The sequence below is a fragment of the Lepidothrix coronata genome, unplaced genomic scaffold (genome assembly GCF_001604755.1).
Source record: "Lepidothrix coronata isolate B3197 unplaced genomic scaffold, Lepidothrix_coronata-1.0 Scaffold72, whole genome shotgun sequence".
Classification (NCBI taxonomy): Eukaryota; Metazoa; Chordata; class Aves; order Passeriformes; family Pipridae; genus Lepidothrix; species Lepidothrix coronata.
In genome coordinates, this window is record NW_016690252.1 from 873461 (window position 1) to 900418 (window position 26958).

A 26958-nucleotide genomic window follows, 5' to 3' on the forward strand; every position below is an offset into this window, starting at 1 on the left:
CTGCGAGCGACACTATTACAGCCTCAACATTTTGCTCCCACCTATTAATTCAATTCTTTTTCCTCTTCTTTTTTAATCACTGACTTCGCAGCCAGGAGGGGAAGGGAGTGAAATGCTGCAATAAAAGCTACCAAGCGTGAAGCTGTAACCCAGCTCCCTCAGGGTGACCTCCCTGCCAAGGTTGCCTCATGAAGAGGGGGAGCAGAGGAGAAGCAGCAGAGGCACGGGGGGATGCAAATGGGCGCAAAGAAGCACGCCTGCCACAAAGTGACATTACCACAGTGCTGGTGGGGACACTGCTGTAGCAGGCAGTGGCACTGATTGCTTCCCTCCTCAACTCTCTCTGTCCCTCTCCCTTGCCCATCACCAGCAAGATATGCATTAGCTCACATTTTCAGGTTATTTCAGGCTGGTCCAAGGCAGGAACTTCCACAGACAGACTGTGAGATATCACCTGTTTGGCAAAAAAGTGTTGCTTTGCCCTGGGAGATGACCCTGAGCCCACCCTGGCAGCCATGTCCGACACTGGGTGAAGGAGGCCAGTCCGGTGGACAATGCTGTCCTCACACCAACAAACCCAACACTAAATATTTGGCAATACCTACGAAATTCCCACTCCTTTCCCCAAATCCCCATCATTTGCCCAGATAGAGCAGGCACATATGTCTACATTTCTTTCTTTTTGCCCCAGCTCTTAAAATCCTGTGACTGTGGGAGCACCTCTGCTTGCTTTTCCAAAGAAGGATGTTTCCAGCCTCTGCAAATGCTCACGAACGTGGCTCTAATGCTTCAAAAACAGAAGAGGAAGGAGAGAACCCAACCACATTATTAGCTTTAAATATCTCATGACCTTTTACTGCAAATCTCAAGATCTGAGGCGCAGCCCGCCTCACGCTTCGTTAACATTTCATGTTGTCAGCACAGCCAATGGGTTCAATTAGACTTCACGACGGCATCTGCAAATTGCTGGCAGCCCATGGGAGGAAATCCTCCCTCAGTCTGGCCACCAGCTCTGACGCTGCGTAAGAAACACCTTCTTGAGCCTTGCCACATTCCCAGGATGTGCACTGAGCTGATCAGTGCTCAGCACATGTGACAGCCCTCCAAAAGCTGTGAAAAGGGGAGATCCTGCTCTGGAAAATGCTATGGGGATGGGAGCAAATTGAATGCAAGACCTGCTCCAGGCTCCCCAAAGATGCTCAGAACGGTGCCTGGCCACCCGCCTGCATCTAGGGGTGAATGTGCAGATGTGCTTGTGGGGAGATCACAAGTGTGAGTGCGGCGATCGCTGCTGTTGCAAGTTAACTGAAAGAGCCTGTAAAACCAGAAACAGGCTATTAGCAATCCATTAGGAAAGGGTATCCAGTTCCAGCCTAGGTAAGCCATTAGAGGAACATCTGAAAGCATTGGGAGAGCTCGCTTGGGGCCAGGATGGGGCTATAAAACAGAAGAGGAAACCATGCTAATCTGGCTTGAATTACAAACTTAAAAGCAGGAGAAAAATAAAGGATACCCTAAACATTTAATGTTTTATATTTAGGAGACAGAAGGGGAGATTCTGCCAAAAGGAGAGAATAAAAAACCTGTTTAGGCTACAAATATCCATCTCTCTACTGGCAGCAGAGAAACCACCAGCCCCTCTTCCAGAAAGGGAAGAGTGTGACTTTAAAGTTGCTTGAGTTTCAGTGTGAGCTCAGTGCTGGTGGGGTGGAGGGGGGTCTTTGGCCACATGATGTGACATGATGTGACATGGCTGCACCTCCAAGAGCTACAAAATGCCTGTGCCCACATTCGAGGGAGCTGCTGTGGAGTGGCACGATTTGGCACATGCTTCACTGCACGCCCATGTGAAAAATCATCATCATCATCTCTCCATGATATAACTCCCAGAGGACTTCACCGTAATTCCCAGAGCAAACTGCAACACGGAAGTTGCTAAGTGGCCTGAGCAGAAAAGCACTGCTGAGAAGGGGAAAGAGAGTGCAAATGGCATGCTGTGACTCAAACCCAATCTGCAAAGCGCTGGGAATGGGATGAGGGTATCCCCCACCTCTGGGTCAGCCCCAGAGATTGCTCGATGGGGTGGGATGCTTGGGCCAAGCATCACCTGACTTTCTCTGGTGGGGGAAACTGCATTTATGGCTCGCTTGCACAGTGGCAGTCTCGATAAGATCCTCCGCTCCTGCCACGGACAGCTTCATCTTCTGGTGCCAAGCCCTGGCATTATTAAAATCCTGAAAGGAAGAGCCTGGAAGAAAGCAGACGCTGATTGAATCAGGCCCTATGATATTCGACAGCTCAACATCCATCTGATCCTATTAGTGCTCATTCAGTCCTGCCTGCCGAGGTGCTGTGCATAAATCAGACCCTGCAAAGATAACAGGAGGTGGAGAGGTGAAAGGGGAGATGCTTCTTCTGCCAAGAAACACCACATGTGAGTGAGGCCTGCATGGATATTCCTCTCTCTGGGCAGCCTCCTATGCTTCTTTGTGGGTTTGCTCCTGCAGGGGTGCTGGGCTTCCCACAGGGCAGCCAAAGAGATGCTTAAAACCCACAGCTGATGCAGAGGTGGGTTGCCATGAGGAGGCAGGAACAGGGCTCAGCCTGAGGACCTTGGGCACACAGGGATGTGCCAGAACATACCCAACTCCTCCTGACTGTTGGCAGGGACTTCTCCTCACCCTGCTGAACTCCCAAGCTGCCCTGCTGTTGGCATGAAGGTTGTGTGGGCATAAAAACGAAGGGCTTTTCTATGCCAACAGCCAGTGGGGACAGTTAGAGCCAAGACGGGGAGCAGCTTGTGGCAGGAGACCTACACTTCCACAGGAATTAAGACACCCCCATGCAAGCACGGCATGTGTGACCACCTCATCCTTTCTCAGGGCACCTGTCCCTTTGAGGTGAGACAATACACCACCACCGTAGGACAAGCTGGCTGGCTGAGCTAGGTTTGGCCCTCCCAAACCATGTCCTTCCCTTTTCTGTCCGGATTTGGGGGAACAGAGACACCCCACAAGATGACAACAAGAAATAAGTCAAGCAAAGAGTGCAGTGTGGCTTGCGCATGGTCCTAGCATGCTGACATTGGTAGGGTTCATTTTTGGGTGCAAATGCCTGCATTTGCAGGGTGTCCGGCTGGGCTAAGCAGGCTGAATGTGCCAAGGGGGTATGGGGCCAGAACAGCTCCAGCTGCTGCAGCAGTGTCATTCCCTGGTGTTTGGGAACTGATTGAATTAGGCTTCGCGAATAATTCATCTGATGAATAGTGGCAGTTTTCCTCAAATCATCTACAAATCAGATTTTTCATTACCCAGCCAGCAGGGCAGAGAGTCAGAAAACAAGGCTGGTACCTCACTTGCTGAATGCTTGCACTTGTTCACCGAGCAAATTATTCCCCAAACACTCTTCTCCATCCATCAGTGATAAGGAGTATGTCACTTGCAAGGTGATTCTGATTAAAAGCAGCACCCAGAACTGGTGAACCTTCTCAAAATGCTGGGATATGAACCCTTCACAGCTGTCCTTGCACCCACCATGACTGCTGGTACCTCAAGCTCTCTCTGAACCTCAAGATATCTTTATACAGGAGAAATGAAGGTTTTTAATGCCCAAGAACTGCCTTTTCCAACTAGAGTGGCCTTGCCACCAGTGTTGCCAACACCTCCATGTATTTCCCACCACCGCTGCCTGCCCAAGAGCACTGATGGACAGGACACACCATCCCCTCAAGGCTCTGCGGAGAGGAAACTGTCATGGCTTGACCCCACAAATACTGTACCCAATACCCAGTGATGGAGAGACTGACCACCCTGGAGGTGTTGAGGTGGGAGGATATCTCACTGGTATTCCACCATTTTTGGGTGCAAATCAGGGTAGTTGGCTGGATCAGGTTGTGGTAGGGTAAAAAGATCAGCTTTTTTCCACAATTTCCCACCTTGAAAAAACTTATGTTGAGTTCAATAATTTCCATTAAATCTTCCCCTTTTTGCACAGTTTCTACACTTGGAGCATTTCTCCCCCAAGTGACAAAAAGTACCTACAGAAAACTTACACCCAAACTCCACCTCTGCCTTCTTACCCCTCAGAATGCTCCCCAGATGCCCTCCCACTCCCAGGAGGGAAGCAAAGGGCAGAGAAACAATCAGGAATACCCTCTGATTTCCAAAGCCATCAGCAAACACTGCAATTTGAAACATGACCTGCAGCACTGCTTCATCAGAAACCCAACCAACACGAAGTCGCTGAGACACCAACACCTTGCAGAGACACAAGCAAAGCCTCCCATCCCCTCCCACATTTCTCTCCCCAGGAAGAGCTGACTGGAAGAAAATCTCGCTTGGCTCCCTGACACCCAGGTGCTGGGGACGAGGCGCTGCCTTCTATTTGTCTTTTTTTTTTTTTTTTGCAAAATACTTTATGAAGCACTAAGCACCTAATTGGCTTTCGACTGGCCCTGCTCAGCACAGAGGGGATGCTGGATGAGCCATGCCAGCGTAGAAGCACCTTTCCTCAAGTGGCAGATTGCTTTCCTGCACAAGTCGAGCACACAAGCAGCATGCAGAGGTAAAAAAAAAAAAAAAAAAGAAAGCCTGTTCGTTATCTTCCTGCAGTAACAAATGAAATCTGTCCTCCGGGCTGTCGAGGATTTCACCGACTATTTTTTTTTAAAGAAACAAGAAATAAAAGTAAAAAATACGATAACATTGCAGCAATCACTCTGTGACTGTGCTCTGAGTTACAGCGAGAGGTATTTTATCTCCAGTTCAAAATCTAAATGTGGCAGAGGCGCATTTAAATGTGGTGACATTTATACTTTAAATGCCTTTTACATCTCGTTGGCAAGTTTTATATAGAACATATGTATGGAAACTAGGTAGGGGCTGTGGATGAAAATGTGAAGCAGGGAGAGCCTGCAGAGCCATTTGTAGGCAGTGTGAGCTAAAAAAAAAGATAGAGAGGAAGAGAAATGGGACAAGAGAGGTTGCCTGGCCATAACTTTACAGTTTTTTTGTCCCTGAACCTTGTTCACAGTGCAACTTATTCCCAGTCATCAGCTCCCCCTGCTCTGTGCCATCCCACACAGTGCAGCATCACTTACGTGTTGCCACTGGTCCAGGATGAGAGGCCGATATCGCAGGAAGAACTTGAGCGGGAAAGACTCAGGGTCAGGCCAGGATGAGGGGTTTTGCCATGACACCTCCAATCTCCGAGGGTTATTGGGCACGGGTTTGGCCACCACACTCTCCGGAGGGTCTGGCTTTACTGGAAGAGAAGACAAAAAGGTGGTTGGTAAAGCTTTGGATGTGGCATCCTTCCTTTATACCCCTTGGCACAGCTGGCTGGATTTTGCACCATGTGCTTTCCAAGGATAGCAGCCAACAAGCAGAACATCCTTTTCCCAAACTAATTAGATGCAAATCACCTTTTCTTGTCCAGGTCAGTGGTATGGCTGTCCTGGCTCAAAATACCACCATTAAGAAGGTGCCAGTGCTGGCAGAAACAACCCGGCCTGGGCAGGGAGCATCCCTCCTGGACAGGGTTAATGAGGTCAGGATGAGGAGCCCACCAAGCCCAAATCCTGCACTTTCATTGCACCTGTTGATTTCTGGGAGTGTGACCCACATTCAAACCCTCTTACTTCAGAGTGATGTGGCAGAGTTTAGCCCTTGGGTTTGGGGCTGGGGTTTTGGGCATTCAAAGCAATAGCAGAACATATTTGCTAAAGGGGAAGGCTTGCCCTGGTCACTTTCTACTCCAGGTCTCTCTCTGTCTGCCCTTGGGATACAGGAATATTTTCTTGCTACCTGACATGTATTTGAAGTGAATATTAATTGGCTGTGAGCTATGCAACATGCTTTGATGTTGCAGTTACTTTCAGAGTGCCAGAAGCACATCACAGACAGGCTGTGATGAACGTCACTGCCTGTTGCAGAGCAAGCCTTGCTCCTTGCCAAGGGTTTGATCAATCCTGACAGCTCAAATTCCCAATTGAAACGGCAAAGCTAAAAAAATTTGTGCACGCCCATGCTTCTCCTTTGCTCATAGCCAGGGAGGAGTTGGACACAGGGAGCTGGGCACACAGCTGTGCCAGAGGTGGAAGAGGGTTCTCTGTGCACTCTAAGAATAGCAATCCACGTGAGTCCTCATGTCCTGGGAAGGCCCTTAACCCTGTTTTGATGACCACATGCAGGTGAATGGATCCCTCTTGGCCTGAAAATCTCTGGATTGAGTAATGGTCCCCTAGCTCTGACCACCTCAAGAAGCAGCCTGTGAAGATGCCAGCATCAAACTCCACTGCCAAGCATGAAGCAGGAACACTAGGGCCATGGGGAGCCCCCTTCTGCCTAGCAGAGCTCCTGTTCTGCTCTCAGAGGTCTTCTCCATGCTGACCACAGGGTTCACCTGCTGTGGGCGGGAGGTGATGTCCACACAGGGGCTTTGTCTGCCCTGAGAGAGGAAGGAGGTGGTGAGTAAGCTGCTCCCTCGCTGGCCTGCCTGCCTGCTGCCTGCAGCCCTGTCCTGTGCAAGAAGGGCATCTCCCCCTTTGCTCAAATGGGACCACACATTGATGTGGGGCCAGTGTGCACCAAGCGGAGTCGAGTGTATGTTCCTCGCTGCCATCCTGCTCCAGAATGATGGTGGCATCGCAGCAACTGTCTCCAGGAAGACACCTTCCCTGTACCATTACTGCTTCCTCCTTTATGAGAAACCAGCCTGTGATGCTTTCAGACACACTTTCTTGGCCATGGGGGGCTGCTGAAATTAAGCCACAGCCCAACTACCTTGGTAGAACCTATTTCGCCTGAAACATAGGCCACCACCACCTCCCCAGCCTTCTTGCTCAGCACCCTGGCACTCACCCTGCTGCAGTCCTTCTTTACCATCATTTTCATCACCACCCTGACACCACCCTCTCCTGCCTCCCATCACCTTCCCTCTGTCACAGCGAGTGCAAGGAGGGCTGGGCATTCCTCCATCCCCATGGCACCTGGTGCTCAGAGGATGCTCCCAGAGGCTCAGGGAGTGGCTGGTAAGGAAGCACTCATGTGCCTGACCACGGGTGCCTTGTGCCACCCTCCCAGCACCCATTGACCACTCTCTGTGGCAGGACAGGACATGCTTTTCCATTTACAGCTTTAACCTCAGCAGGAGGACTTGCTGGGGCTGTGCTGTGCTGAGCTACTCCAGATGGCTCTGCAATTCCTACGTTTGCTTTGAATCCCAGGGCTCGGGCTGGACATCAGCTTCCATCGACAGGGACTTGGAGTCCAAACACATACGGAAAAGTATAAATCCAGCACTGGCTCAGCAGGCTTGGTTTGCAAACAAAAGTCTGTTTGGCTGAATGAATGCAGATGACTGTGAACTGCAGCTCTGCAGTGAGGAAGCGCAAAGGAAAGTGCAGGCCTAGGGGTGGACGTAATGGATACTCCCTGGGGTAACACAGGGAGCCTGGTCCTGGTTTTTAGTATGCCAGCCTGGAGGGATGCTTAAATTCAGTCGTGCTGGGCAAGGCAAATGCGCTTGGGCAGCAATGAGAAATGTGATGGTTGGAGGAAGTCAGAAAAAAGGGTGCCCTGATGCTGAGGTGGGAGTCACCTGCCCATTTTGCAGGGATGTGACCGTAGCCCGGCTCCCGTGGGTTGGAGACTGTTCCTGGTGCACAGAAGAAGGCTGCCCTGGCTCCAAGCACATGTTCCTGGCTGTGACAAGGCTTCAAACAACACTGTGGGTTAATGGGAAAACCAGTAGTCCCTGCTACCTCCCCATGTGTCCCTCCATCCACGGGACTCCAGCCCAGGCTAGAGAGCACAGCAGTACCAACCCCTCCAAAAGCACAAAGCCAAATCTGCCACATCCCTCCAAGGCAGTGGGGACACAACAGCCAGGAGAGGTGACTGCACCTCCAGCAGCCTGTCCAGAGAGGATAGACCTATGTCTCCTAGGACAGACATCATGGGAAACACCTGGGCTAGTCCCATAGGGGCCAGTTGAGGAGCAAGGGCTGACAGAGTGTATCCAGCCCCTTGATTTCTATGTGACCTTGAAGGAGTCCTTTATCTCCTGGAGCCTGCTGGGTCCCTGCTCCCCAGACAGGGACAAGCGCTCCTCCTTCCCCAGCCTTTGTCTGCCTTCATTCAGCCTGCACATGTGAGGCAGGGGCTGTCTGGATGTACATCAGCCAGCATAATAGAGCCCTGTCCTCACCGAGGGCCTGCAGGCAGTAACGTAATAAAAGCAGTAATAGTAATAATAATAATGGATGATGGGCATTAGGCTGAGTACTGGTTAAGCGGCTATAAAACCAGATGTAATATTATCCTGCAGAGCTGAGGGAGCATCATCAGACATTCCTGGGAAGGGGACTTGGCCAGGAGGCTACTCACAGCTCTTCCCACTTGGTTTTTGGCTGCCGTGTCCAAGCGAGGGTTTGGAGTGCAAGAAGAGCATCTGAGAGCAGCTTTTCTGTAAGGCGCTGCATGCTGATGCTTAACTGTGAGTCTTTAGCTATCCATTGCCCCTGGCTGTTGTCAGACATGCCTCAAAATGAAGGTGGCAGTTCAAGAAAGGCAGCCGAGACCCTGTGGCAGAGAGCAGCCCGTCGCCCAACCCATCTCTCCAACAAGCACTAAAATGGATCCCTTGCGGCCATTAAATATCCCCTGGCATTTTCCATGAGCAGAGGGATATTAAACTCCATGTCTTAGCCAAATGTCAGTCTAGGTAATTTAATTCTGCCTCCCTAAGTAGTATGAATTGAACTGACCTTCTGCTTAGGCAACTGTATACCCGTGTTCAAAGACTCCAAATTTCATACAGACATGGGCACGTTTGTGCTCGTGCAGCCTCTCTGAGATGCTCTGCATCTTCATCACCACAGAGCTGAAGCTAGGACAATCAAATGACCTTCTCAAGGTCACACAGGACATGGGCAGCAGACATGGGGAAGGCACCCATGCCTGCAAGGCCCCATCCATGGCTGCCTTCCTTCTTTTAATGCTGCGCATCTTCTGATATTTTCCCCCAGGATCACAAGGATAAAAGTGGGGAGATGGGATGCTGTGTGGTGATCTGGCTTTCCTGGTGGATATAAAAACCAGCTACCTGGTTATTGGGCTGAAACACAAGTGAGGAAGGTTGGCTTGTGTCCTGGAGCATCACAAATGTTCCCATGCTGTCCCAGCCATACTGGAGGAGGTGGCCACTCCTGACACACCATCTCACTCCTCCCTGGTATTTGCCTCTGGGCCCTCTCCCATCCAGCCCCTTTCCCACCTCCTCCTGCCTGAGGCTGGAGTGCTGATGTCTATAGGGTTTTGCAGAACCTCCTCACACTCACGTTTACCAATATCAATACTTCTGCAGAAGATGTAATTATGAAAACAAATTCCAGGAGCAAGATGAGGAGGAAGGCAGCCCGGACCTCCTACCAATGGGAGATGGGGCCCAGGGGGCCAGAAAATCTTTTCCAGTCATCATTGAAAATGACAAAGCAGAGTGACCCTTCGCAGCTGGCTGCTAATAACCAGCGCGGCACGACTGCCAGCAAGGCATGGGCTCAGGACAGCAAAAGAAAGTACCAATCATTTTCCACTCAATTAGAGACCATCTTCCGAGCAGCTGGGGAAGGGATTTTCTGCTGTGGGCTCCCGGGAGGGAGCAAGGAGAGAGGAATAAAAACCAAAGCAGGTCACTCCTTCCCAGGGGGCTTTTTGTGCTTGCCCAGGCTGAGTGGGTGGTCCAACCCAGCAGTGGGTCTGCTCCTGGCTCAGATAGTGCTGGGAGGGAGAGCTGCTTGCCCTGCACTGCTCCGGATTGCTCTGTGCCCAGTAGGGCATGAGATCAGGACTTCACGGCGGGAGTTTAACCTCCATGCAGAAGGTATGACGCTTTTCTCTAAGCTAAGGGAAAAACAGAAGGCATGCTCTGACAACCCCAGCCCATGGGTTTTAGAAGAAGCATCACACAGGTGCTGGTTGACACTGTCTCTTCATTTTAGCGGGATGTGTCCAGATGTTGCAATGTTCCCACTCAGCACTTTTTCAACGAGCCAGAGCAGCGGCTTTGCCCTGAGCCGTGAGTTTTCCACCTCTTCACTTAGCAGAGGGAAAACCAGAAAAATTTCCAAGATGAGATCTTATCAACCCTGCTAATGCTAGTGGAGATCCCCAGAAAACCTAACAGGTGCTACATCCACACCTCCAGCACCCACCATGCTGGAACATACTACTGGATTGCAGCTGCAGAGAGGGGAGCTGGAAGAGGCACTGAACCTTCTGTAAGGACAGCAGCCAACCTGGGGCAAAACTGCAGGGCGAAATGCACTAACACAGTGCTCTCGTTTTAACTGGAAACACCAGGATGGCAAAGCTCCACTCGGTGTAGGTGGCTGCTGTTCAGAAGCAGCCGAGTCCATCCTACAAAGACTCTGCTAAGCTTCCTGACTGCCTTCTTCAGCACTCTGTTACCACCCTCTCTGTGCTACTTATCCATTGTGTCCATACTAAGTCCTGAGGAGATTCTAAGGCCATTAGATACTGAATTGGTTATGGGAGAGGGCTGGTGGCAGGGTGCAAGACATGGCCCTTCCTATCAGCATCAGCCCATCACCCCTTCCCCAGGTGCCATCCTGGAGCATCTGCCAGGCAATGCTTGGTGGTCTCGCCTCCCACTGCAAATGCTGGGATGTGTCCAGGCACCCTGCATCTCTCCGGGCACTCTTGCAAGAGGCAGCCATAGTACACCCATGCTAAGGGCTGGCCTGGGGCAGCGCTGGCCTCTGCTCACCACTCCTCCAACCTGGGCTGAGTTCAGACTGCTGGGCTGGATCCGGCTTGTGCTGGTGCTGGGATGCCCGAGGCTTCCAGCTGGGTGTGCTTCCCAGGGGAGTTACCCTTGTGTGGTGGATGGAGGACCAGATGTTTGGGAAGCCAGGCAGGGCATGGGTGGGATGCAGATGTTACAAGAGGATGCCCTGAACTCCTACAGGAGGGAATGCAAGGAACTTGGAAAATGCAGCTTAATTGCTGTCCTGGGCCCTGCAGGCTGGAGGTTACCTTCATTTTTAAGGAGTGTATCTTCCACAAACACAACAATTTCCATTTAAAGGCACTCAAGTGACTGAAACTCCACCACTTTCCCACTAAGCTCCCTGCCTTCTTAGCAATGTTCCCAAAGCATCCTGCTCTGTTCAGAGCTGGCGCCTTGCTTCTTGTTCAATATTTTCCAGGATTTGGAGTAGAAAGGCAAATCTGGGATACCAGTGGAGCTCCTCTTCTTGTACTCTGGTACTTCCAGTTTCTCTGGACTGGGATGTGTAGCACACCGAAGGCAAAGACCAACTGCTGGCTGCACTTCAATAATTCATTTATTTGTTTTTCTGGTCCAGTAATTGCCACATGTAACCAGCAAATTGTTTTTCAACATATTCCTGAACTCTACTCTCTCCTATTTTTCCCGTTCTTTGAGGATGTCACAGCACCAGCTGTAATCTGGCTTTGGCTGGTGGCAAAAGCTGCCTGTTTTGCTGTGTCTGGCACTCAGTTGCTCGGTTCATGCCTGCCCTTCACGGTCAGAGCATCATCTCCACCGTGGGTCTGGACATGGTTGGGCAGAATCCCTGCGGCACAGCCCGAGACATGGACATCTCAGCTCCCAGAGCCTCCCACTCCCTGTCTCACATTGCACAGCGTCTGATGCCCTGATGGGGCAGTGAAGGGGTGCAAAAAGGGGAATAGGGTTTTTAGGAGCATATTGGGCAAAGGGCTGGGGGAGGCTGACTGTGGGAGAACTTTATCCTGAATAAGGATGGAGGGAAGTGAATGGGATGTTTTAATTTCCCTTTCACTCCTAATTCCCAGGACTGCTTCCAGCACAAACACCAAACCTCTCTTTTAGGGACACTCTGAGGGGTAAGATGGGCAACACCACTTGGACCACACAATTTTAACATGTCTCTGCCCTGGTACGTGGCAGCCACTTCCCAGTCTCCCAAGCAGGGAGGTGCTCAGCAACCATGGGCGATCTGGACCACTGGGGATGGGACCACGCAGGGCACCAGGCCACTGATGTGACCAGCACGGAGGCTGCTGTGGCCATCGTGCTTGGCTCCCCCAGGATGCTCAGGTGCTGGCATCAGTTACAGCAGGGTCGTGAGAATGAGAGGGTCATGGGGAGGATGCCAGCATGGCTCAGACCCCGTCTCCATCTCACGCATGGATAGGCAGAGGCTCCACTTGGAGAGCCAATCCTTTCCCCATCCCATCTCCCCAGTGGGCAACGCTGAGCACAGAGCAAGCCAACCCCAACACCACCTTGGAGAGGCCAGTTGTTGCTGTGGAAGTTACCTATGGCGAACTCGTCAAAGGTGACAGTGGTGTAGTTTTTGCCCAGAGCATTCGTGACTGTCAGAGTCACCTTGTACTTCACCGTTGAGAAGAGCTGGAGGTATCTGATGTGACACCTGTTTTTGGGAACTGCATCCTTCTCACAGACCATCTCTTTTGTGCCGTGTCTGGAAAGCAGAGGTGAGAATAGCTGTTACCTATGGACACATCCAAGCTGCTGGAGGAAGCTGCAGAGTAAGCATCTCTGTGTCCTCACTAAGCCCATGGCCCCCATGCACCAGCCTCTGCCACAGCCACAGGGGCTGCTTTCCTCCTGCCAGGAAATTGGGTAGGCTTCTGTGTGTGATGTTTTATTCTAAGCCTACACAGAGACTGCAGTAAATGTCCTCATGCTGGCTTCAAGGAAAGGATGGGACCCTGCTGGGGTTGGCGTTGGGTCTGCCCCTCCCACGAGAGGAAGAAGATAGTGCATGGCACCAGCCTGTATAAGGGCTGTGCCAGAACTCAGGCATGGGGGAAAATGATGCCATGCCATGGCCTTTTCTAGCTGAGAGACACTGCTGCTGCACAAACATAGCCAGACTACAGCAGGAAAGTGTGTGGATGTGCCAAATGTCTCAAAAACCAGCAGGCACCACCTCCACTGCAGACAACTGGTGCAGAGAGGATGTCCTGGGAGGCATGGAGAGGGGACCTGGGAGATGGGGACTTTCCTTGTCCCCTCTAGGGAAATCAAAACTTTCTTGGCACAATGCCCCAGTCCCAAGCATCAGGTTTGTACGTCCCTGAAACATCCTTCCCCAGCTCCATTTTTGGAACACTGATCCCATATGCTCAGCACAGGTTAGATTCACTGCCTCAAGACTTCATGGCACTACTTGAGACCTGCTCCAGGCTGTGGGGACTAAAACTCGCCCCATTGCCACCCTCTCTTCCCAGACACTTACATGACGGAGATGTTGAATGTGTTGGGGATGTAGGTGGGCGTAGGCAGGTGCCAGCTGCAGTAGAAACCCTTCGGGTAGTTGTTGGATCGGCACATCAGCACTGGCTCCCTCGGTGGGGCTGCCAGGGAAAGAGAAAAGTAATTACCTGCTGAGGAGGGGTTATCACCAGGTTCCGAGCAAGGGGATGACGCTACTGCTGTCAGCCTGGGAGGAAAGAGTTTGCAATGTGAGCCTGATCTGTGTTTATCAGTTGCTGGAAGTATTTGGGGGTCTTTGTCCCATGCGTGGTGCTGAGGGTCCCCATGAGACCTTACTTTGGACTGGGCTGTGCACAGCAGTTCCCCTTCTCCCTGGGCAGCTCACCATTAATGAGAGATGGAGTGACAGAGGGGGTTGGCAGGTACCCGGGGAAATTATCTTCCAGGCTGCAACAGAGATGTTGCTGATGAGGAGGAGGTGCTGCTCTCTTGACCCCATTAAGCTACACTGCTCTCAGCTTTCTCTGCCACATCCCTGGGGAGTGATAAACTTGTTGAGGGATGATCCTCCAAAAGACTAGAGGGAGGATGAAGGACCACTGGCAAGATGACGAGTAACAATGTGAAACCAGCAGAAAAAATTCAGCTCTGCAGACAGATTAGCAGTGTTAATGCTTTTGGCATGGGGCAGAGCATCCCATCCCAGGGCTCTGCCTCCCAAGAGACAACTGGAGACAGGATGAGAGCACCCAGTGGGAGCAGCCTTGCTCTGACCTCGTTAGCTGGTCCTAGACATCAGAGTCAGAAGAGAATTTAAACCCACACTGCATTTGGCTTTCCTGGACATCCTGCTCTTTGCAGCAGCACGGCCAGAGCTGCAGAAATACTTTGCAAAATGTCGAAGGCCAGCGCTGGCAGAGGATGAGATGTGATACCTTTCAGCTGATACATTTTGTCCTTGTTGTTAAAAATTTTAACTGACCTTATGCTGAGGTCAACTCCTCTCAGTACCTGGGCACTTGCATTGCTAAGAGCAGAGTCTGGCTCCAACTGCAGCACCCTGGCACAGTGCCTTGCCATTAAATACACTCCCGGGACTGGATGTGCACCACGTGTCTCTGCCCATGACAGGGGGCTTGGAATGAGATGGTCTTTAAGGTCCCTTCCAACCCAGATCATTCTGTGATTCCATGATTCTATGATGTTGGTTCAGGGAATCCGTGCTCCAGACTAACACTCCTCTGCCTGCTGGGCCAGAGGCATAAAGGGTGGAGGAGTCGGTGCCTTTGCTGCACCAGAAGAAGGCCAAAACCTGAAGCATCAACAGAAAATGGGGCATCCTGGCAGCCATATCTTGCAATTCCCCAGTGTGTGTGCAGCCCTGCAGAGCTGCAGGTGTTTGGGAGGTCTCTTCGGTCCCACTTAGGCACAGCCCAGGTCTCACTAGCATAACACCCTCAAGGACACATCCAGGACCAGAGCAGGACCCTGATGGGCAGCAGCAGACACCTGGAGAGGGCCAATCCAGCTGGTTTGCCATGAGCACAGACTGCCAGGGCAGGATGCCGGGATCTTGGCTCAGCATTGCACACCAGAGCCCAGGCTCAGGAAATAAAGATGGCTTTTGCTAGAAAAGTTTGGGGGGGGGATGCAATGAGCTCCAGCTGCAGCTGGAGTCTACAGACTCTACTACAGTCTACTGAGGGGAAACTGAGGCACGGGGCTTGCACACCTGCCAGCACCCCTGGGGCAGGGCTGAGAGGGAGCCAGCAGATGACAAGAGAGCCAAGGGCAGCAGTGTCAGGGAGCAGGGAGAAGGAAAAGGAGAGGGAGTGGAGGGGGCCAGCAGGAGGGAAGGCTGTGCTGCTCCGCTCCGTGTGTTCCTCCTAATGGCTATTTCAGCCTTCAGCCGACAGACGAAGGCCAGAGTCTGGTTAATGAGCCTCCCAGTTAAATTATTCAAGCAGACCCTCCACAGCAAAACAGAGTGGCTAATCGCAAGGCCAGAGATAAGGGCCTGATCCCTGCTACAGCTCTATCCTCTTCCTCCTGGCAGGCTCCTTAACCCTTTCCCTGCCTCCCCGGGGAAGGGGGGAGCAAACGCAGCATTGCCCTTTGCAGGATGCAGTGGGGGTTCTGGAAGTGTTCCGGAGGGGCTGAAGGGGTGCACGCAGTTTAGGGGCAGCCTTTGGGGCCCAGGTGACCGCGTGGTGGCACTGTGGGCTAACAGCACCTGCCCGGCCCCCGGCAAACAGGGTTGGGGCTGGGAATACTACTTAGGGACGCTGGAGAAGCTGGGGACACTAGGGATGCTACCGTGAGCGTCTCGCCCATTTGCTGCTTGTGCTTAGCTGTCCCGCTCGGAACCGGGAGACGCCGGGAAGCCAGGCAGTAGCAGACGGGGCTTTTTCGAGCATCCTTGTAGTCGCGCAGGATCCAATCCTACCTGCACGGCCCCAGATGCTGCACTGCTACTGTGTCACTAGTAGTCCATCTGAGGATAATTTACCTCCATTGTCTCCAGTATTACCCCTGATATGGCTCTTTGTGATCTGTGCTAATTCCTCCACTGAGGAGGCTGGGGTGGGCTCATGCCTCCAGGTTTGCTTTGCTGGGAGAAGGTGGGGGCTGACCAAGCTGCCCCCTGCTTCCAGCCCACTCTGCAGCAGCCTTTGAAGATGCCCCATTTACACAGCCTTGAATGCCTTGAAAATCCTGCCCTCTGCTTCAGGACTGGGGCCCCAAATGCAGCCCCAACCCTCTGTGTCCACAGCACGCTCCACCTTTCATCCTCTAGTGCCTTTTAGCAAGCCAGGGGTGGAAGAAGAGGCTGGGGAAGGGGGCAAAACTACCCTTGCATCTCTGCCCTCCTGATGCAGAGTTCAAGCACAGATGCAGCTGAAGGGATGCTGCCACCCCAGCAGCTGTCTTGCCCCAGCTATCATCCTCTCTTTCTGGGCAGACACAAACTGTCTCACAGGGACACTCCTGCAACCTCCATCTCTGCAAAGAGCCATCGGTCCCAGAGCCACAGGCGTTTCAGGAGGGGGTTGTCATGCAACTACCCCATTTTCCACCTTGATGGGGAGTAAATCCACCCCACAGGAGAGTGCAGGGCCAGTGCAATGTGCCACTTGGAGCTGTGACCACGACTGTGATCATGACTGCCAGGCACCATGGAGGAGAGGGCTGCAAGCCCCTTCTCAGCTGCCTTGGTGCATTGGGAGGGCTCTTTTTGCCCACTCTGTCTTTTCCAAACTGGTGGCAGGGCCCTCATCTTCCTGTGGGAGATGGTGTCTTGCAACCTCGTTCCTCTCCCCTCCTCTCCCATGAAAGGTGCTCGCTGGCACAGCTCATGCTGCCCATCAAAGGCTCTTAAAGACAGCAAATAAAATTGCAGGCTCCAATCGATCCAGCACTCTGTAATGCTGTCTTTGGAGGTGGGCCAGCCCATCAGGCCGACAGAGAGAGCAAGAAAGGCAGTGGAGCAAAACAAAGCCATCAAGGGAGCAGCCTTAAAGGCTTTTTCTGCCCTGAGGCTTTGGGCAGTGTTTCTGGGTGTGGGGTGTCCTGCTCCAACCTCCTTCATTCTCCCCCAGATGATGTCCAGTTCTCAGCACCTGCCCCACGCCAAAACCAGCCCAAGTAACACAATGAGCCACTTGGGCACTTCTCTCCTGCACACAGCCTCCTTAATCCTGGCAAATATTTACTTCCCTGTCGCTTCATGGAGCTGCTGAACTATGTAACGGCAGAGCTCCTTTCCTTTCGCCACAAAGAGTGCCTGCCCTCTCTAATCTGTCTGTTAACCTCTTGCATGGCAGGAAGCCACTTCTCCCACGTGCTCTGCTGATGTCCTCTCTGGAAACCTGACATGTTTAATGCCTGCCTGTGGCAGCTTCCCAGAGGCTTGGGATGCAACCAGCCTTGTTGCAAAAGCTCAGGGTGAGGGGATGAAAGGCTGCACCAGAGCCAAGTGTATCCCACATGGGCATGCTGCTCTCAAGCAGTTCCAGTAGAATATGGGGTTGCAACAGGCAGCAAAACCTGGGCCCAGGGTCATCATCTCTGAAGACCCCACAAAAGACTAATGGCAGGGATGGAGTTGGCTTTCCAACCACACAGTGCCCAGTGTTTTGCATCCTTTTAACCTCTGTCTCTCTGGCTTGCTGGAAACAGCTGTTGCTTGACCAGCTCCAGCATCCCTGCTCAGCTGGTAAGAACACAACAAGTGGACCTTGAGGATGAAACAGCTCTTGATGCATCAGCACAGATACACGTTTTTGTTTCCCTCCTCATCTTTAAAGCCCAGTTATCCTTGTACCCTGAGTCCCACTGTGCAGAGGAAAAGTGTGACCAATCCATTTTAAAAACCACTAAAAATGATCTACAAGAGCTTTTCCTAACTCTGCTAGGTCATGAGATAATGGACATTAAAATCATGACATTTTTATATATAGAAAAGTTATTTTAGGTCACTTTTAGAGGTTTCTGAAACGGATCAGTTATAATTTTCCTCTCCTGCTGAGGGCTGAACGTACTAAAGATGCCTTGCTCCACAGGTGGAGGGATACAAAAAATAGTGCCAATAAAAGTTTTAAGAGGCCTCTCAAACACTTCTGTAGGAGGTATTTTTTCTGGTGCACTCGGGGCACATTCAGGCGCTGGGCTGATGGGGGATAATGAGCCTATAGTGTGCTTTTGGGGTCACCTGCATAACTCATCATCTCTGACTTGGACCAGCAAAGGCTCCAGAGTCCCTTGCAGCAGCATGTGCTTGTGCTAGAGGTACAGCTGTGACACAACCTGCCTGCACATGGGCAGGACCCCTGTGCTGCCCTGTGCTAGGGAACAATACCAGAACCAATACTGTTTGCTGCCAGACTCCTGCTGTTTGCATCCTGGCCTCTCCCCAGTGCCCACTGCAGGACTGCTGCCCAATCTCTTGTCTGTGCCTAACATACCCTCCATATCATCACCCACCGACTTTTTTGGCACCACAGCCATGACCTTGCAGGCTGTGAGTATGTACTGATGAGTAAAAAGGCAGATGAGTGACCAAAAGCAAAGCCGCAGAGGCCAGGTCCCAGGGACCCACCTGGGAGTGAGATGCCAGCACTGAGCATGTGGGCAAATGTGCACAAGAGCAGCAGACCCCTCACGTCTACACGCACATTGACACAGATGCTTTTGTTATGCACATGCTGGCTGCAAGCATGATGTATTATTTATCTAATGCTGCTTTTCTAAAATTGTTTGTGTACAGCAGGCTGGTAGGAAACAACAAAGAAAACAATGATGAAAAAATCATATTTTTACTGCCAGGTGGATCAGGGGAGCATCCTTCTGCCATGCACCACCTGCGCTGGAGTGCAGCATGGCTGTGGCTGGGGACATCAGTCCAAATGTTTGGATATGGCTGTGTTTTGTTGCTGGTGAAAGGGATGAAGGTGAAGCTTTGATTTTGCTCTGATTCCCCTTGTCCAGTTGTTCTCGGGTAAGTATGAGGATGAGAAGGGGTGCAAAGGACAGCAGTGGGGTGGTGCGTAGGCAGGTGATGCTCCCTATGTTCTGGGAACATCATGTTCATAGCCACTGCTTCTTCAAGAAGGATAAAGCAAGGGTTTGGCTTTGGTTTGATGGTTTTGTTTGTTTGTTTTTTAATTAATGAGGCAAAATGCATTTGAGAGAGAATTAGAGAACCCAAGAGTGCAGGGGCACAGAGTGAGATGGGTTTGTTCCTCATTGACCTCCTGGGCGACCTGGGCAAGTGTTGGAGACAGGGTTTACGTCTCTCCATTTCAGTCTAAGCCACCCCAACCTTAGCAAGTGGACATTTTAAGGAAGACATTCCTCCCGCTTGAAATTAGACACTGAAGACATACCCCTCTGGAGTGTAAGCCATCCCAGCTGACACTAGAATTGTCCACATTCAGCCAGCACCTGGCCCAGCCCTGACACTCATAGGATGCAGCACTTCCCTGGTAGCTCCCAACAGGGGCCAGGGACAGCTACAGCTGTAGCCAAAGTCCCCTGACCCTGCTACCATCTAGGAGCCAGCTCCCCAGCCTCAAAGAGCAAGAATTTATTCCCCAGAAGGTGCTGGAGAAAAAGGTGGACTCAGCAAATGATAAATTTCTAAAAGGCCCTGTTTTACACTGATTGGGGCTAATAAACCAAGCTATGGATTTTCTCATTTCCCTTGCAGAAAATTCAGTGAACACGGCAAGAGGCAACGCTGTAAATTTTTGGGTAGGGCATTATTCATAGAGAGGAACATCCCACTTTCAAGCCCATGTAGCAGGGCAAGCTCCTGGTGTGATAAGAGGCTCACTGGAGTTTGCTTCATCCCACACTGCACGAGACCATGCTGTTTGCAGCACAGCAGAGGTGCTCTTCAGCCTGACCACTCTCCAGGCTTCAGAAAATTAGTGAGCAAGCCTCACAGCCCCAGTCTGCGAGAGGAAAGAGCAAGAGAAGAGGGGCTGTGAGAACTGTGGCTAGGGGTGGGTTGGATGGATGGCATGGCTACTGTCTCTGGAGATGCTCCTCAAGATGTGGGATTTAGGCAGGAGAAGCCATCTGGCATCCTGCACCCATGACAGACCCCCTTGTTCCCCCTCTGTCCAGCAGCGCTGGTACTGGACAGCATTGCTGTCCGAAGGAAAATGACCATATGAGTCCTTGGAGATCCTGCCCAGCACACTAGCACCCCAAACCCTAACTGTGCTCCTGCAGTTGACTTCGTCCCCCATGGAACAGGATTCTGGGCTGGATGCCTTAGGGACGGATGTACAGCAGGGCTGCTGGGCACCTCCAGCCTTCACTTGGGACTGCATCACAGGGGAAAGTCCCCACTAAACTCCCTGTCCTCCACCAGAAACCAAAGAGCAGCTTTGTTCTGAAACAATATTAAATATTGAACAAAAGAAAGCAAATCTGTTATCTGGGATAATTGTGAGTAAATAAAACATTTAACCAAACCAAATGCAGCTGTTTCTACTTGGAGCCGGCACAACAGCAGGGAAGCCAGCTCAGCTACTCTGCATCCTCGTTACGGCAGCTGATTATTGTTTTGTGTATAACAGTAGCACCGCCAGTCCTCGAGCGGGGCCGGGGTTCGCCGTGCTCGGTGCGGCACCCCCGGGATGGGGGCACCGTGAAGGCGGGATGCGGCGGCACAGCAGCGCACCCGGCACGGGAGGTGCTTTGCAGCAGCGCTGGGGTTTGCTCTCCAGCCCGGGGAGTTCACGGCGAGGCCGGCTTTCCTCCCCCAACACCTCTGCGAGGGGATTTGCATGTAACATAAACCATTTCAGAGCCAGGTCACTGGTTCGCACATAGCCCCGGGCAGTAATGACCGAACGTCGTTACCGGCTGCTCTAGGATTGACTGTGCCGGGCCCCCGTCCAGCTCCCGGAGACCTGAGGAGCGCTGTGGGGCGAGAGACTGTGCAGCAAGCGAGGGATGGTGCCGGCAAACGCAGCCTTGGGAGGCCCCGGGGATGGAGAGCGCATCCATGCCCACAGTTCAGGACCGGAGCATCCCAGGATGCCAGTCTCCACGCTCACACAGCGGTGCCGGGGCTGCAGCTCCCACGCGTTGAGCAAGGGGCTGACGTGCTCTTGGCTTTTGCACATTCATGGGGCTTTCCTCCACTGGGGTTTGGAGAGCAGAGCTTGATGTCACTGCAGCTCCCATCCAAATGCTGTGCCTGTCCCTTATAAAATGTCTGGGAAGTTTGAAGGGCATGAGTTACACGGGATTTTCCAGTCCCTGACAAAATAATTTCTCCTTCCAGGGACCCTTTTCTTCGACATGAGGCTGGATGCACTGTGCCAAGGCAATGCAGGGGGAAAATGCTTCCTAGCAACACATGGGCTCCCCAAGCAGCTGCTCCTCACCCCAAGCAGATTGTGGTCAGTGCACATGAGAGCACATCACAGCCCTGATCTCCAGGGAGAAGGATCTGCCTCCCTTGGTAGTCCTTGATAAAAAGCAGAGCTGTCTGGCACTGCTCTGGTTTCTGCTGTGCCCCACCTCAGTCCACACCAGCTGTGAGCAACACATAGTCCTGGAGCCCAAATTTGTGCAGACCCCTGGCAATCTAATCTCCTCCAGGAGCTCAGCTCTAAAAGCTGCCAGCCAGAGAGAGAGAACATTCCTGTCTGGTGTGAGGGAGGGCAGTGCCTTCCTCGTCTCAATTGTGCAGGGGGAATGCCCTTGATGGTTCTTTGGCAGGTACTGGGGACCCTGAAGGTCTCTGCCATGTCAGTCCCCTGTCTCCCTGCCTGCAGTGCTTGCAGAAGAGAACTCAGCATCCACTTCTCCCTTTTTTCCCAGCTTCAGGTACAAATTCCCTGCACAACCTACACCACACAATGCCCCTGCCCACTCCATCACCTTATTCAAAGGCAGCAAGAAAGCAATCCATCCTCTCTCCAGATGGAGAAGACAGGGAAAATACCAGGTGTGATCAGACACAACTGGGACCATCAGCAGCCACGTATCCTCAGCAAAGCTGTCCCACCAGAACTCCTGGAAGTTGTATATTTATCCATGAGGAGCCTCTGGAGGGAAGCTATAAGCACTTTGTCATGTACTGAGTAACAACCCAGCCACGAACATTACCAGCTATCACTCCCAGTGGGGGAGTGTGGGCTGCCTCTAACAGCCAGCAGTTCTCCAAAAATGCCTCCTCTCTCTTCATCCCTCTTGACATGTGGTCTGGATGCATCCCCTTCTCTGCTCTGCTCTTCCCCTTGTTGTTCTCTGCAATACCCCAGTGAGGTACCTCCTGGCAGACATGTTTCTCACTCCATGGGGAATGCAAAAGAAGAAGTAAGAGATTTTTGTCTCTCTGGAGTAGAGAAAAGGATATTTTTGGGCTTCTATTCTCCTGTCTGGTTAGGAGGAGGGACTGATGGGAGCAGTTAGTAAGCAGATGTACCCCCTATCCACTTTCTCCTTGCACTTGAACCAGCTTTTGCAGGAAAAGTTCCTTTCCTTCAGCATTTATTGAAAACCACCCTCTCCTCTTTTCTCACACATGTTTTCCTAGATAAAACGCTGCAGGCTGTTCTCCCATCCCTTTACAAGGCAGAACCATTGGTGCCCTTAAGCCTGTACCGACTGCTCAGCCTTGGGTTCAGTTGGGACAGGGAACCTGATAGTGGGCATCTGTGTGAAGGTACTACTTCCTGTGCAGCAGGTGTCTGCACAGGCAGTGGAACCATTTGCTCATCCCACGTTTGGCCATCCTGATTGCATTTGGGTTTGCTCTTGCAGACTCAGCATCCCCTGGTCACTGACTCATATCCTTGGGGCTGCCCTTCTGCCCCCCATACTCTCCTGGTGAGATGCTACGCTGCTCCAGGGCTGATCTGCAGCCTTGCCTGTCGCTGAGCCCCAGGGACTATGCTGGGAGTGTGGAAGAGCCCTGGTGACTTTGCCCAGCTTCAGGTCATTATTACAGTCCTGCTGGGAAATCCCAGCTGCAGGCACCTTGCAAAAATAGCTGGCCTGGAGCCAGAGGTCCCCTGAGAGAGATGCCAGAGCTGGCTGCAGAGAAATGACAATCTTCCCATGCTGTTCCTACCTTGAATATGTGCAAGTCCTCTCAGCAGTAGCCAGCCTCTTTCAGTATGTCCAGTGAAGCCACCCAACCCACTCCATATGCGCCTCTGCATAATATATCCTGGAAAATCAAAGCACTGGACTATGGTGGGGATGGAGCTGAGAAGGACACCTCAGGGGATGGCTCTGGTTTATGGTGCTATTCTGGCTGCTCAGGGATGATGCGAGCCCATTAATGACAGGTATATGGGAAGACGCCTAATTTATCACAGGAAGTGAGGTCTCCACACCAGTCCTCAGCTGCCCACTCTCTAGCCTTGAGAAAATACCAGTCAGGCATGTCACTAACAGTGGGGGCGTCCCCACCTCAAGCCTAAATCCTCCCCTGTGCTGGGGTGGAGACAGGAAGACCATCAGTCTCTGCAGCTCACCCAAAGTGTGTTGTTCAAGGGGATGAAACCCAGAGGAGTGTGACATTTCTGGATGCGGTGGGCTGGGATACCAGCTCAGCTAACACCACAGTTCAAGGCCACTGCTCTCTTTATGAATGTCTGTTTTTTTATCCTCAGGCCTGAGTCAGGCCCTGGCCTCATTCTTTTTTTAAGGCAATGGGGTCCTTGGGATGATGTAAGTCACACAGCTCCAGACTTCACTGCATTTGGAAGTAATAGCTGCAGCCTTAACTCAGGCTGCTTCAAGGGACGTCCCATTATTCATCCCATCCGTAAAGAAATGGAGCTAAAAAAAGCCTTTTGCTTTATGAAAATGATGCTCATCTTCCTCAAATCCTGGCTCGATGCTTAAATCCCCACAAATAGCAGTGGGCAAACCCCAGGGGACACTCATGGCATGTGTGGCCAGGGCAGCTCCAACAGCTCGAGGGGCTTGGGGAGCCACTTCCCACTCAACCTAGAGCCTGAAATTTGCAAAACAAAGTGTGAAGCACAAACCAATTTAGTTACCCACAGCCACTGTTTTCACCTGGTCTAATCACCACCTTTGCAAGGTTGTTTTTATTTTCTTCCTTCCCTACTCCCCCCAGCTCCACTCCACAGCAAGCACCTCACTAAATTCCCTTAATCTTCCCTTTAGGTCATACGCTATCTTTTAATCCTTTAATCAGTTTTTCTCTGGACTCCCTGTAATTTATCGATGATCTTTTAACAATGAAACCCCAGAAGCAAACACACCTTCCCCGAGTGCATCAGCACCGGATCAGTGGCAAGAGCAGCATCGTTCCAAGTCTGCCCTGACAGTGATAACCTGGATGCTCAGCACAGCCTCTCTCTCCTGATGGAGGAGAGCAGCTTGTCATGCATCTTCTGATTTGCTTACAACAAAGAAGAAATAACAAGCACTTATTTTCATACAAAACATTGTTATCAATATTTTAATTATTTCCTGAGGACTGGTGGGAATCCCCAGCAGAAGGACAGATTGCCAGGGTGGGCAACCCCCCTGCTCACACCAAGCACCACAGCTGGGAATGAGGTTTCACTCAGAGATGTCCATACCTCTTTTGGGCAGGATAAAGGAGCCAGGATGCTGGGATGGGCCCCACCCACAGGTGATTGGGGCACTGCTGCTTTCTGGGGGAACACACCACACTGTGCATGCAGCAGCACTGCCCAGCACAGCGAGAGACCCCCCAGAGACCTGGAGCAGAGGGGAGAGAAGGGCATTATGCCCAGATACCCCACTGATGGGCTGGGACTGATTTTTGACTGGGTTGTGGTCTCTGCAAGAGGCTCAGCACTGGATCAAGTAGTTTGGCAGGGAAGCACAGGGCTGCTCATTCTTCCCCTCCCTTTCTCACCCCCTCCAAGGTCAAGCAGTCCTGGACTCTCAATAAACTGTCGCAGGGGCTCCAGGGGATTTTAGGAGGTATTTGCTAGGATTTCAGCAGACCTGAAGCGTGACTTCACAGGGATGGGGGGGAAATACCCTAGAGCTTTGAAGGGAAACGTTATTAGAGTCACTGAAGGATTTTGCTGTGCTCTCTGAAGTGTTGCACAGAAAATTACAGGTGAAGAGCAAGTCCCACGGTCTGGACCTTGCCAGCAGCATAAGGATGGTGTGGTGTCCTGGCTCACATGAGCCCCATCACATGAGCCCCATCACGGACCAGGAACACACTGCAAATGCCTCCTGCAATAAGGAGATGCATCATCTCGATGCACACAGATGGCTCAGAATCCTTCTGAGATGAGGTGAGCAGCCGGGATGGGTCTGAGAGCCAGGGCTTGGCTGAGGATGAGAGCTGCAAGGAGGTGCTAGCAAAAAACAGACAGAGCAGAGCACTAGGGGTTTACCCAAATAGTTTACCATCCTCTCCTGGAGCAGAAAAAGGAGCTCTGGCTGGGTTAATGCCAGTGCAGCTAGGTCTGTCCCATGGTTTGTAAGTCACCAGAAGCACGGGAAGGAAGGCAATACGCCTGGAGTAAGTGGGGAAATGCTGCAATGCTGCCAAAGTTTTGGACCTTTCCAGTGGTGACACGAGGTTGAACCTGACCAGGATCCTGACGGGAAGATTTGGGATTTGTCTGTCACAGGAAGATGCTAGAGGCATATCATCAGTGTGATACAGCAACCTCGTGCCCAGAAAGTGGGTCACAGGCATTTCTGGACAGCAGATCCCACAGCAGCACCCACAGCATTATGGCAGAGCAGCTCAACTATGGCCCAGCATAAAGAAATTCAAATGACTTTTGAGGTCATAACTCACACATGCATCTCAGTGGCTGTCTCTCCTGCTTTCTGCACTAATATGGGCTGGAAAGTCAACAACTGGGCCAGGACTCACAGGGCAGACACACAATCTTTGTTTCTCTTCCCATGACAATGCTTTACTTGGACCCTTGGGGAAGTCTGTAGCTCGAAAGCAGCCCTCGCTATGAGCCAAATGGGTTGCAAATGTATTGGCATGTGTTGTGTCATCTGCAGTCGTTAATAGGATCCATTTTCCAAGGAAGGGGAAAAGGAAGAAGAGGAGGGGAATGCTTGAATCTGCAAAACAAACATTCACCACCCCTTCCAAAGCACTACACCCAAGGCAACAGATTATTTATGAAAGTTAGGTCTGGAGCTGTAACCTGCAAGGGCTTCTCACAAAAATGCAGCTGGATTCAGATGTCAAATCAAAATCCTTAGCAGTTAATACCTTCAAAGTCTGTACATGGAACGGATGCATTGCTGGCTCCGGTGGGGTTATCATGAGATTTGTCTCTCATTTCACCAGCAGCCCTGTTATTACATCAATTCCTGCTACCCTGGAAGAGATCAGGGAACCTCCCTTCCCAGTGGCACCTACACCATACCCCAGCTCTGAGGCATTGCAGGAGTTGCCATCCCATGCAGTATTTGCTGCAAAGCTTGGGAAAACTGATAAATGGCAGAAAAGCACCCTGTGCCACCTTACAGACAAGGAAATGGAGCTGCAGAGCAGTCAAGGGATGGCTACTGAGGATGGAGAGGCTGACTGAAGATGCCTGCTAAATCCCTCAGCCCTGAGTGCAGTTCCCCATGTGTCCTGGTAGAGCCAGGTGCTCAGTCCACCTCTGCTGGCATATGAGCATTGCCGGGCTCAGCACCCATGGGTGGCTGAGCCGCCCAAGCCCCTGCCTCCTGCCTGGCCCCAGACAGGGCTGGGAGATCCCTCCTTGCCTGCCCAGCTTCCCTGCAGCCCAAGCAGATGTTCTGGGTCCTGTGTCCTGGGACAGATCCCGGCTTGATTTATTACTGGACGTGACTTCTGGAGTTTGTCAAAGGCACCCACTCCCCCTCCCCTGACTTTTCCCACACCCTTCCCATTTTGTTTTACGTTCACTTTGTGGTCTCCCCACCATAGCTTGCAATAAACAGAAACTCATTTCCAGTATAAACAACTGCACACTCTACCCCAGCGAGCTGTACAACCCTGCCTTTCCTGCTCTCCACCCCTCACTGCTTTGGGTTCTGGGAAAACAGTCTCTTCCTTCTGCTTTTTTTCACCCCCCAGCCTCCTGGCCCTTTGCATTATTTTTTTCCCTGAGATTTATAACGTGCCAGCCAGAGTTGGAGTGGTTTATCCCACTCCACATCACGTACATGCTATTAAAAGGAACTCTACCA

The 26958-nt window shown here is 51.8% G+C and overlaps 1 protein-coding gene across 3 annotated transcripts in view; it reads right to left on the reverse strand.

The window, feature by feature from the left end:
* The window catches only part of CNTFR (ciliary neurotrophic factor receptor), a 202884-nt gene that overhangs the window by 10434 nt on the left and 165492 nt on the right, over positions 1 to 26958 (reverse strand). For all 3 annotated transcript variants that reach the window (XM_017819118.1, XM_017819120.1, XM_017819119.1), the window contains 3 exons: positions 13295 to 13412; positions 12348 to 12514; positions 5099 to 5262 (listed from right to left, as the gene is read on the reverse strand). In XM_017819118.1, the coding sequence (XP_017674607.1) occupies positions 5099 to 5262; positions 12348 to 12514; positions 13295 to 13412 (449 nt within the window). The remainder of the gene's footprint in view (positions 1 to 5098; positions 5263 to 12347; positions 12515 to 13294; positions 13413 to 26958) is intronic.